At 42.8% G+C, this 11,827-nt stretch overlaps 1 protein-coding gene across 1 annotated transcript in view; it reads left to right on the forward strand.

Annotated features, from left to right (window-relative positions):
• Nucleotides 1–4,842: 4,842 nt before the first annotated feature.
• Nucleotides 4,843–11,827, forward strand: part of LOC101851387 — an 8,995-nt gene continuing 2,010 nt past the window's right edge. The window contains exons 1-4 of the mRNA XM_005091038.3: nt 4,843–5,587; nt 7,024–7,106; nt 8,179–8,627; nt 10,768–10,978. Coding sequence (XP_005091095.1) covers nt 7,068–7,106; nt 8,179–8,627; nt 10,768–10,978 — 699 coding nt within the window. The 5' untranslated portion in view covers nt 4,843–5,587; nt 7,024–7,067. The remainder of the gene's footprint in view (nt 5,588–7,023; nt 7,107–8,178; nt 8,628–10,767; nt 10,979–11,827) is intronic.

Raw genomic sequence — 11,827 nt, forward strand, 5'->3', positions numbered from 1 at the left:
GTGCTCTGGTGTGGTTTGCTCCTTCTTTCCTACAAAAAATCTATCGTCTCTATCTCCCCTCCTTTTTTGTGTTTGTTGCTCTCTTGTAGCACCTCTAATCTTCGGCACTTATATGACCTTATTGTGTTGCAAGTGCCGTAAAACTCTTACTAAAACTCAATGTAATCTTTGGCACTTCTATGGCCTAATTGTGTAGCAAGTACCGTAAAATTCTCTCCAAAAAAAAGTACGTGATCAAACGGCCAAGTCAGGCCTACAACCTTCCCCGCTGTTTCCGGTGTTGAGATGAGCTAGATCGTCGTAAAGTGGTTTCTCAGAAAGGGTGTGGACTGCTCCCACGGTGACGCTCAAGGCGTGGGTAAGTGGGCAGGAGGCAAGGAAGGGGAAGCCTCCGGAAGTTGAAGAAACCACAGCTCCCGGTTGTTATAATTGTCTACAGTGCAGGGACTATCAAAATGAAAACAAAAAGCCCCTGCAAAATGTTGATTTTTAGACATGTTTGCACTGCTGTACCTTGCTTTTGACAACCTTTTGGCATGTTTGCAGTTTTGCTGGTTTTTGGGGAATAATACGTTGACGAGCATTGTTTCGGCTCGCGAAGGAGAAGCTGAATACACCTGCTCTAAATAAATGATTGACAGATTTCAGCGGTCCTCGTTGAATAGCCTACAACATACCAAATGTATTTAGGAACTTGTTTAAGGGCTCTCTTTTTTATATTAAACTGCCAAGATAGCACATCAGAAAAAAAACCCAACTTGATGAAAATTGGAAGGTAAAGAGCAGTGTATTGTTTGTCGCAAAGTTGTTTAAACCATCCGTGAATGCTGTTCCCTGCTTTCCCCTGCTTTTCCTTCCTTCTATCTTTTCACCCACTAACACTTTCTCTTGTCCATTTGATCTATTTCTCTGGCCAAGGAATAAGAATCTCTATAATAATTTTGCCTCTTTGTGATAGTAATGACAGAGCTTTTAAAACTGCACCCCCGGGCGGTGCTATTGACTGAAGGGTCTTTAGGCCATCCCCCCGGGGGGGGCATTAACCTGTTCTTATGCACAGTAGAATTGTAAATGGGCTGATTCATCGAAGTCATGCTCATAACTGTGCCTGAACTGCAACAATGAACTGCTGCTTTTTCTTTCCTAATCCTTCACCATCATCATCGTTTCCTTTCTCATCCTGCACCAGGGTATAGGCCACGGACTAACACCTTCCACCTTTCTCTATCCTGGGCTAGCCTCTTGATGTTATTCCGTGTCGTCCCACTTTTCTGTACATCGATTTCTGTGATTCTTCTCCAGGTTCCACGGGGTCTTCCCTTTGATCTCTTGCCCTGTGGGTTCCAATCCAAAACTTTCTTTGTTATGCAGCTGCCTGACTTCTTGAGAGTATGTCCAATCCATCGCCACCGCCTTCTTTCTACCTCATCTCTGACTGGGATCTGTCTTGTTTTCCTTAACACTTCCACATTGGTGACCCTGTCTGTCCATCTAATCCTAAGTAGCTTTCTTAGACACCTGTTCAAGAAAACCTGGATCCTCTTTATGCAAGTCTGTGATGCATTCCGTGTCTCACATCCATACAACAGGACCGACTTCACGTTTGAATTGAAAATCCTCAGCTTTGTTCGAAGTGAGATATCTCTGGTCTTCCAAATCCTATCCAAAGATATGAAAGCAGCCTGTGCTTTTCCAATGCGGGACTTTATTTTAGCACCTGTCCCTCCCAAGATAGCAGAAGGATTCAACGTTTTCTAATGCCTTTCCTTCTATTGAGACCTGCTCCTTTCGTTGTGCATCTGTCTTTAGGACTTTTGACTTTCTAGGGTGGATCCTCAATCCAACAGACTCCGATAGGCTGTTTAACACCGAAGTCTTTGCTTACATCTGTTCCTGGGTGTGCGACAGAAGCGCCAAGTCGTCTGCAAAATTCAGATCGCCCAACTGTGTCCATGGGGTCCACTGTATACCATTTCTGTGTCCTCTGGTGGTTTCCTTCATCAGCCAGTCGACTGCCAATATGAAGAGGAACGGTGATAGTAAGCATCCCTGTCTCACACCAGTCTTGATGTCAAAGCTGTCAGTGAGCTGGCCATCATGTACAACCTTGCAACTTGTCTCTTCATACATGCTCTTGATGAGGTTCACCAACTTCTGTGGGATTCCGTGGTGTCTCATTATCTTCCATAGTGTCGCTCGGTCTATACTGTCAAAGGCCTTCTCATAGTCAAGGAAGTTGACAATCAGCTCTGAGTTCCACTCCAGGGACTGTTCCACAATAATCCTCAGCGTGGCAATCTGGTCGGTGGTTGAGCGATTTTTGCGGAAACCAGCCTGTTCATCCCATAGTCTTGGATCCGTTCCCGTCTTGATTCTCCCCAGAATGATTCTGTTGAAGACCTTACCTGGTATTGAGAGAAGAGTGATCCCTCTGTAGTTGCTGCAGTTGCTGAGATCCCCCTTTTTGGAAGCTTCACGAGGTGTCCTTCTTTCCAACCCTTTGGGAACTTACTTTCATTCCAGATCCTGGTAAACAGTGGGAGGAGGATGTCTGCCGTCACATTGGCATCTGCTTTTAGGGCTTCAGGTGGAATCTGGTCGGACCAGCCGCTTTACCTTTGTTCAGCTTCTTAATAGCATCCAGAATCTCTTGTTTTGAAGGAGCATCACAGCAGGTAGGTAACTCATTTCTTGCTGGCAGTATGTTTGGTGGGTTACTCGGTGGTGGTCTGTTCAGGAGACTGTTGAAATGCTCTACCCATCGTTTAGACTGAGCTTCCTTTCCAAAAATGCTTTTCCCCTCTTGAACCTTTACAGGTACTTTAGGTTTCCCATATTTTCCAGCAAGTGTCCTTGTGGTCTGGTAAAGGATTCGCATGTGCCCTCCTACTGCTGCTTCCTCTGCCGTCTCTGCTAGCCTGTTCATGAATCCCTCCTTGTCTTTTCTTATTGATTTCTTGACATCTTTAGCTGTTGTCTTGTACTGCTCCAATGCATCCCCTCTTGATCCTCTTGTTTAACTTACATTCACTTCTGCCTTCAGCTGTCTTTTTTTCCTAATTAAATCCAATGAGTGTTGGCTAATCCATTCCTTGTGCTCCCATTTCTTCACACCGAGTACTGCTTGACTTCTTGACAAGTTGATGTAAAGACTTCTTTGACCTTGGTCCAGTGTGTATCCACCTCCGTGTCCTCTCCGCCAAGATCAGCCAGAGGTTGAAATCTGTTCCTCAGCTGCAACTGAAACTCTTCTTTCTTGTGTCTGTCCAGGAAACTTACTTGGAACTTTGTTCTTTTGATTCCTGTTCTGGTTCCGTGCTTTCTGAGTCGAAGCTTGAGTTTTGCCAACAGCAGATGATGATCCGATCCAACATCTGCCCCTCTCTGTACTTTGACATCTTCCAGTGAACTCCATCTGGCGAAACCCATGTGGCCTTGTGGATCCTCTTGTGCAGAAAAACAGAGCCTCCAATAACAAAACTGTTGAAAGCACATATATTTGCAAATCGCTCACCGTTCTCGTTCATTTGTCTCAAGCAATTCTTTCATGCCCCACGTTGCCCTGACCAATCTTGGCATTGGCATCTCCCATTATGATGTTGACATCCTTCCTTGGTAGTTTGTCGATGACCCCCCGGAGCTAGCTGTAAAAGGCATCCTTGTCTTCATCCAAAGCATCATTTGTTGGGGCGTAGATTTGGACTATATTGATGTTGATGCTCTTGCTCCTTGTAGTGAATGAAGCCATGATGATCCTTTCTCCGTGTGGTTCCCATCTAAAAATTATTCCCACTCCTTCCGCATGGTAATTGTCTTCCCTCCCCGAATACAATACTTGTTCCCCCGAGCTGAGCTGCCTCTGTCCAGACTGTATCCAGTGTTTTTTGCTGACTCCTATTATGTGCAGCCCGTATCTCTTCATCTCTTGTACTACTTGAGAACACTATCCTGCTTCATACAAGGTGCGAACATTCCACGACGCAATTCGGAGAGACTTGTTCGACAGAGAAGGTTTCGGGTCAGAAGAGTCCTTTCGGCTTTGTGCGCTGTCCTTCATTGTTCCTGCTGATGCAGAAGCTCCCCCGTCTCCCAAGATCGAAAAATAAACAGCTGTGTTTGTCCGTGTTTCTGTAACTTACTGTTTTTTACTGGGGTGGGTAGTTGGCCCTCCGCAAACTGGCACTTTTCGGGCGACCAGACCTATGCACTTTTAGTCGCCTCTTACGACACGCAGTATCACAATTCTTTGCTCCCCCATAGTAAAACTAAGGGGCTCCCCATCAGCAGGGGAGTTCCTAGTCCTTACTATCGTCATTTTTCCTCTACTTCTTTCGCATGTTTGTCACACTCTTGTGACCCGCTATTTCCGGGGCGCCTTGATAGTCGAAGCAGACTTTGTGCTGTTGAAGCTAGAGAGGTGAGCAGAGTAAGTCTGATTCCTTGTAGGCCTAAGGACTTCTCTGTTGACATCCACCCCTTAATGGCGCTCATATGACCTTTGCAGTTGCGAGCGCCGTAAAACATCTACTGAAACGAACAATTTATAAACTGCCATTAAGAGCGCTCCTCTATTTGTTTTGCTCTCTGTCCATTAGATTCTGAGTATTCTACTATTAATGCTACTTTTGGCCGCTTCCATTCTTCTTTCTGTGTCCTCATTTAGAATCTAGATCTAGCTCTCTCTCTCTCTCTCTCTCTCTCTCTCTCTCTCTCTCTCTCTCTCTCTCTCTCTCTCTCTCTCTCTCTCTCTCTCTCTCTCTCTCTCTCTCTCTCTTTCATTCAAATAGATTGACCATACTTATGGTTTCAGGGTTCTTTTCTTTGTGTCCATTGTTATGTTTCTATTTGAGAGGACAGAAAGTTTCTTTAGATACATGGTTTGCATTGCCCTTTAAAAAAAAATCGCTATGTCACTTTTTGCATCTAGTGTAATTGTGCAACCAATGTAGATCTAGTATCTAAAACCGTTGACCTATTTTATTCTTTCGTTTTTGCTTGTGATGTTGCATTGTGGGATGCTGGGTCATGACCATGCACCACTTTGTCATGCACTCCCTTTTCTAGGCACAGGCAGGCATTCGCCCTCGGTTGTCGACCTTTCTCTGCGCTTTTTTCTGTCACGCAACAGTACTCACAATTTCCTGGAAATTTGACCCAAAGCCAGCTATCAAGACTGCGTACTGCAGGTTGTTCCTATTGTGACCGTTTACCTTGACTCCTCCCTGATCGCTGATGTTACACAGTAGGCTACATGTATCATTGTGCTGTATAAATAAAAGAGAACTGGAAATAAGACACACCCTTGTCGCACTTCTCTGCAGATTGATCAACATTCGCTAAGCTCGCTCTGGACCCTGAAAATTGTCAAAGATCCTATAATATAGGAACTTTGAAGCTATCCAGACTCTAGGCCTAATCATGGACTTAATAAAGCGTGGAAAACCAAGTGTGTTTCGGAGATTTCCCATTGTGGGCATTGCTGCACCTTTCTGACCCAAACGTTGTATTGACAGACTGCTGTGAAGATGTAGGCTACGTGTGCTATCATAGTAGATCTATTGATACTACAGTGCATGAACTGAAGAAGGTATATTTGGGTACTACTACTGACTGACTGGGTCTAGAATCTAAATCTAAAAGCTTAGTAAAATTGAAAGCTAAAACTGTGCATTCTCGTTTTGTTTATCTTAGCTGTATCTTTGGATTTTGATGATAGAAAAAAAGCGTCAAAAATCGGAAAGAGGGTCCTTCATTTGGCAGCTAGATTTAGATATCTAAATCTAGATCTAGATATAGATCTAGATCTAGATCTAGATTTAGATTTAGATTTCTAGATCTTGAATCTAAATTCTATGCCAACATGAATTTGATTTTAAAATTACAGCTGGATATAGATCCAGCCCTACAAGCTAGATTTATAGCAAACGTTCATCAGCTCCCTTGAGATGTCATCAACAGATTCAAGGAATAACATGGGGAGACAAAATAACCATCCCTGAAATACAGACAAAAGCAGGAATCCCCGTAGTCGCCAGAGTGTTTCCAAAGCAGTCTGAAATGGCTAGTGGGTAGTTAACGAATGCTCTGGTGTGGTTTACTTCTTGCTTCCCTTCTTACCTATAGAACATCTATCGTCCTTAACGCACCTCTTTCTTTTCTTTGATTGTTACTTTCCAGTAACACCTCTAATCTCCGGTACTTACATGACATTGCGTTGAAGCGCTGTAAAATTTTTATTTAAACTAAATTGAACTCAGATAATTAAAACCCATTCTCGGCATGGAAGATAGGAAAGAACCTAAAGACCTCTTTGGAAAACTGAGGGGGAAAGAGGGGTGGGGGAGGGGGGGCGATCTCTCCCAAGATACGTAGACGCTTACAAGAGGGAGATTACCTATGCCTGCTTCTCTAAATTACCACCGAAATAGAATCAGTTTTTAAAACTCCACTGATATGCTTGCTATGTGACCCCTGATACAGCAGTTCAACCTCTGCTTTTCGATGCCATAACTTACCATACATTACGATCCCAAGACTACCAACTCTTTCGAGGCCCACACGCGGAAAGGAGAAACATAAAAAAATACCTTAACAGACTTAACTGACTACGCATGGAAGAACGTCGAAGAGACTGGTACTTTGGGTGGTGGGTAATCCCTCCCTCCCCCCCCCCCCCCACACACAGAGACTCAGACACACACACACACACACACACACACACACACACACACACACACACAGATTCAGACACACACACACAGAGATTCAGATACACACACACACACACACACACACACACACACACACACACACACACACACACAAAACAGTAGGCCAGGCCTATATTACTTTGTTTTTGCCTGTTTCAATTACCGGTATCATCTTGCGTCTGTCATTTGCTATGAAATACAAGTACAAACACAAGAGGCCCGATTGGACCCGACGAAGACGTTCCAAATACGGATGTTACCATAACTAATGTTTAGCATGAAAAATTGAATGAAGATTTTTCTCCTACTCTAGATTCATTCACTGTTTATTCCCGTGTGAAAGTGACGTGCGAGACTATGGAGCCCCAGCGGCTATTCTTACAAAAAGCTGCCCTGGTAAGTCAGCATGTTCATAATATGTCCATCAATTAGTTCAATTCTCTAGTTTGATAATATATAAAACTGATATAAACATTGTACTAACTTGTACAGAGCTTATTTCATCACGGGATAGTCTACAGAAGCAGAGAGTGCTACAGCTGATCAGTTCATTCTTACTTTGATCAATTAATTATCTGAGAACGTGATTATGAATCGTAATAAGTACTCGCTTTGTGTGCGTACAAATGTAAGAGAAAAAAATTGTTGTGGTCGCTGTCAAAACGGTTGCCTTAATAATGGGCAACATCGCTGGTTCCTTTCCCTACATCATTTCTACGGCATGCCAGATTTTTTTCGCCCGCTTCTTAAAATCACGATTTCAGCCATTTTAAAAGAAATCTGCTAATTCAAGTCATTTGCAAAATGATAGAAAGGCCACTACTGCATTGAAACCCAAATATACACACGACACTGGGCAATTCTCAGAGTTTGTGCGAAAAAACGGGTTAAAGCACGAAAAAAGATTGCGAGAAAAAAACAAACCCGGTGGAGAGTATCAAAGGTCTTTTGGTTTGTTGAGGTTAAGCTTATGGCTCCTTCCAAGCCAGCCGGACCGTCTACTAGAGAGGTGGCATACGCTAAAATATTGTTCATCTAAAACAGCACTCAGCCAGTTCGAAAAGCGCCAAAAACTCTTTTACAAACAATAACAACAACATAAAAAACAACAACCGCAACAACAACAACAGCAGCAACAGCAGCAGCAATAACAACAACATAAACAACAACAACATCAGCAGCAACAAAGAGAGGTGGTGGCTCTGGCGAAGAGCACGCTCTTCAGGGCTCCAAATATTAAAAACAACAACAACAACAGCAGCAATAACAACAAGAGCAACTACAACATCAACATCAACAACTACAAACAAATAAATAAACAAACAAACATCAACAAAAAACCGGAAAAAAATGAACCAAAAACGAAAAACGCAGGAGGTTTTACAGTCCCCCCCCCCCCTCCCCCCGCCCACACCCACACACACAGTGCAGTCTTGTTTGTCGCTGTTCATGCATGCTTGGTCCACAGAACGTCTTCATCGACGACGAGGGTGATTCCGACCTTTTGGACAGAGAATCACCCGACGACACCGACACTGACAGAGCAACGGGACAACCACACAACGACAGCACGAAGGGTGAAGTGACGGACGCGGCCGGCAGAGGAACGCCAGACACCCGCCTCGTGGACACCAACGTGAACAACAACACGAAGAGGAACAAGTCGGCCGATGCAGGCGACGGAACCAACCAGAGGAGCTTTCGAGCTCGCTTGCCGAGAGAAGTAGCCACGGGCAAGTCGAAACGTGTGGCGTCCCACGGCAACCCCGACGGAGACAGTTTCGCTGCTTTTCTCTCGGATTCTGACGACGAGAGTTTCATCATTAGCCAGCTGGGCTCAGTCAATATGGGGGGGAACAATGCGGTGAGGGAGAACACTGTCCCGTATAATGACAAGAGAGCTCAGGATGACGACAGGTAAGACTACACGCGAAGTTTGAATGAGTAATAAAAATCTGTGGTACTCATCCGGCGGTAATAAATGGTGAATGCCTTGATTTGGACAAAGATCTTGTGGCCTTTGGGACATAGGAAGGCCGCTGTAAATCCTCGGGTTAAACGTCCACATTATCTCTGAGAGTGATAGAACCGACGTTCCATATAAGTCTACGGAGCGTCACGAGAACTCACCTAATTAATGTTTAAAATTAGAAAATAGGCAGACCTCAGCAACCAAATCATGTTTAAAATTAAAAATACGCAGACCTCAACAACAACAACAACAACAACAACAACAACAACAACAACAACAACAACAACAACAACAACAATAAACTGCCCGGGTAAAAGATAGAAATGTCTCATCAAAGACAAAATACCAAAATGCCGCGTTTTTCTCAATTCTCGGTTTATTGGGTTTTCTGTTGGTGTTTGTTGTTTCTTAATGCTGGTATCGGTATATTTGTTATTTTGCTGGGATTTTTAAATCTTTAATTTTCTATTTTTAGGGGGGAGGGGGAAGGGGTAAGGGGGGGGGGGGTTGATAGTCTGTAGGTAACATCAAATAACTTGTATGAAAGTTACCCCTTAGAAAAAAAATCCTTAACGCTGAGCATTACAGTGCGTACGCATTTCAAGCCTGTTTTTGAAATGTTGTATCTGACGTGCAAGAGAGTTGTCGGTAGGCTTTGTGGTACGGCTTGTACCGTCAGATATACTTCACCACGTCAACGTGTTCCATGTCCCTGACGAAAAAAAAGTCGTTATCGAGCTATCCCTCCGAGACAACGTAACGCTATACCAACCAAAGTGCCATGAACTTAGTTGGCGTTATTCTGGTACTACATGGCATCTACTCTGACTCAAGAGTCAAACGGAAAATTCTTGCTTTACTTTATTTATTTTTTGGCAATTCTTGTTTCTCTTCTGGACCGATCGTTCCGCGATTAGAACATTAATTTATATAATCAATTCAGAGATCCTGACTCGGGCGTTACCATATCAAATTTTCAGTTTGACTCTTGAGTCAGTAGATGCGATGTAGTACCAGAATAACGCCAACTAAGCTCATGGCGCTTTGGTTGGCATATCGTTACGTTGTCTCGGAGCCAGGGGCGAAGGCTGACTTGTTTGACAGGGTAATCAAAGCGAGAAGGTAACAATATGATGATAACAAACTTGACTGGCATTCCCACGCTGCTCTTGTGCATAAAAAAATAAATCAAAGAATGTTTCTTTTAAGGAAATTAAGAAGTTTCCGTGTTGACAATAAGATTAAGTCCCTTTTTCCCCACTCTATGATTGAAAGTGCTATTATTTTGTATTTGCTGCTGGGGTGGGAATTGTAAGGTGAAAGATAAAGAAAAAATCGACAGAACCATTAAGAAAGCCAGCAAGATCTCTGGATATGATTTTAATAGAATGGATGAAATGTATAACACCACACGTATAAAAAAGATGAAAGCATTATAAACGACCCATCACATCCCTTTTCCACACTTATTGTAAGATCACGAAGCGGCAGATATGTACCTCCAAAAACAAAGAAAGATATAAAAGAGTTTTTTACCATCTAGCATAAGGTTTTTGTCAGAATGAGCATAGATGTGTGTTTCTCTAAAAGTATGTATCTATATATAACTCCAAAGGTCCTGTATTTAAATTTCTGCATGTGGTTGAATGATACATTTGATGTAAATGTACATTTTGTCAGCTTTACTTCTCTTTTCAGATTGGATTTTAATGAGAAAAATATATAATTAAAATTTCTTATGTATACCTGCATATGTTTTTACGGTCCTGTACAGCCAAGGAAAATTTACCTCTGGGATAATAAAGTACTATCTTATCTTATCTCTTACTTATCTTATTGCATAGGACGTTGAATTGAAACCCACACCATTCAGACTCAGCTGTTTGTTCACTCTAGGAACGCCAGATCAGACCAGACCATCAATAATCTATTTATAGAGGCACCAGCCATCCATCATGTCTAAGTTCTGTTTTAGTCTCTTTCTCCTGTCTGTTAATCCATCATTATTTTTTTCCTATTTTAGATTCTAACTTTATGCACCATGTATCTATGATTTTTAACCTGGAATCTGCCTATGATTCCTAGGAACGCTAACAGAAAAAGCTCAATACGTTTCGAACACTTGGACTCAGACAACCGTGCGAGAAAAACAAGTTCTTGGGGGACGCCCATGCCTTCCCTCAGCTTTTCCCGGCGCGTCAGCTCCTTCTTGGACTCCAACGTACGAGTGAAGAATGTTGTTCCTAACACGTACAGAATGGAGCCCCTTCCCGGACAGACGTTTTCTGCAGGAACGGTAAGCTCACAAAAGCGATGTCCAACGAACCCAACCTATTTTCTTTTTACGACACTAATTGCAAAACAATTAGGTCATATAAGTGTCGAGGGTTACTGGAGTTACAAGAGAGTAACTACAGACACAAAAAAGGAGGAGATATAAGGACGAGTACTATCTTATCTTTCTCTTATCTTACTGGAAAGGATGTTGAATTGGAATATTGTTTGAGAGGAAAGAAGGAGTACTTTACTCCAGAGCACCCACCAACCACCCACTAACCAACTCTTGATCAAAATGTAGCCATTTCGCAGTAAAATGATAACAATAGTCATCTTCAGTGTTTCTGTTTTCTTTGTTGCCGCAGAAAGTTGAACAGGTAGTAGCCTATGATAACTGGGGGTCAAATTAGTTTGGGCTTTTTTATAGCCTGTGTCTACCTGTTGGTTTCGTTTGGCAATTGGGACAGGAAGTGTATGGGTGTGTGCATGTGTGCGAGTGTATGCATAATGTTTGGCAACTTGGAAACACATGTGCCACTTTTCCCACAAAAACACGACAACTGCACAGTTAAAAGTTGGCAAGTACCTGCAAAAAGATAGATAGGTCCCCATTTCGGAGCCCGATTTTTTATTTATTCATTTCCTGAATTTAGAAAAACACATTTGACAAAAGTTCCGGTCTTTCTTTGGCCTTTGTGATTATTCCACTCAGAAACGAAACAAATCTGCGTAGCTTTTCTCCTCAGCGGAAGTGCCGGAGGCGATATTTCGCGAGGCGCATTTTGTTTTGAGAGTATAAATCTAGACCTAATTTTTTGCATCTCTCAAGATTTTTTGCTCCATTCCGGAAGAGTGTAAATATAGTAGG

This window comes from Aplysia californica, unplaced genomic scaffold (assembly GCF_000002075.1).
Source record: "Aplysia californica isolate F4 #8 unplaced genomic scaffold, AplCal3.0 scaffold00025, whole genome shotgun sequence".
NCBI classification, from domain to species: domain Eukaryota; kingdom Metazoa; phylum Mollusca; class Gastropoda; order Aplysiida; family Aplysiidae; genus Aplysia; species Aplysia californica.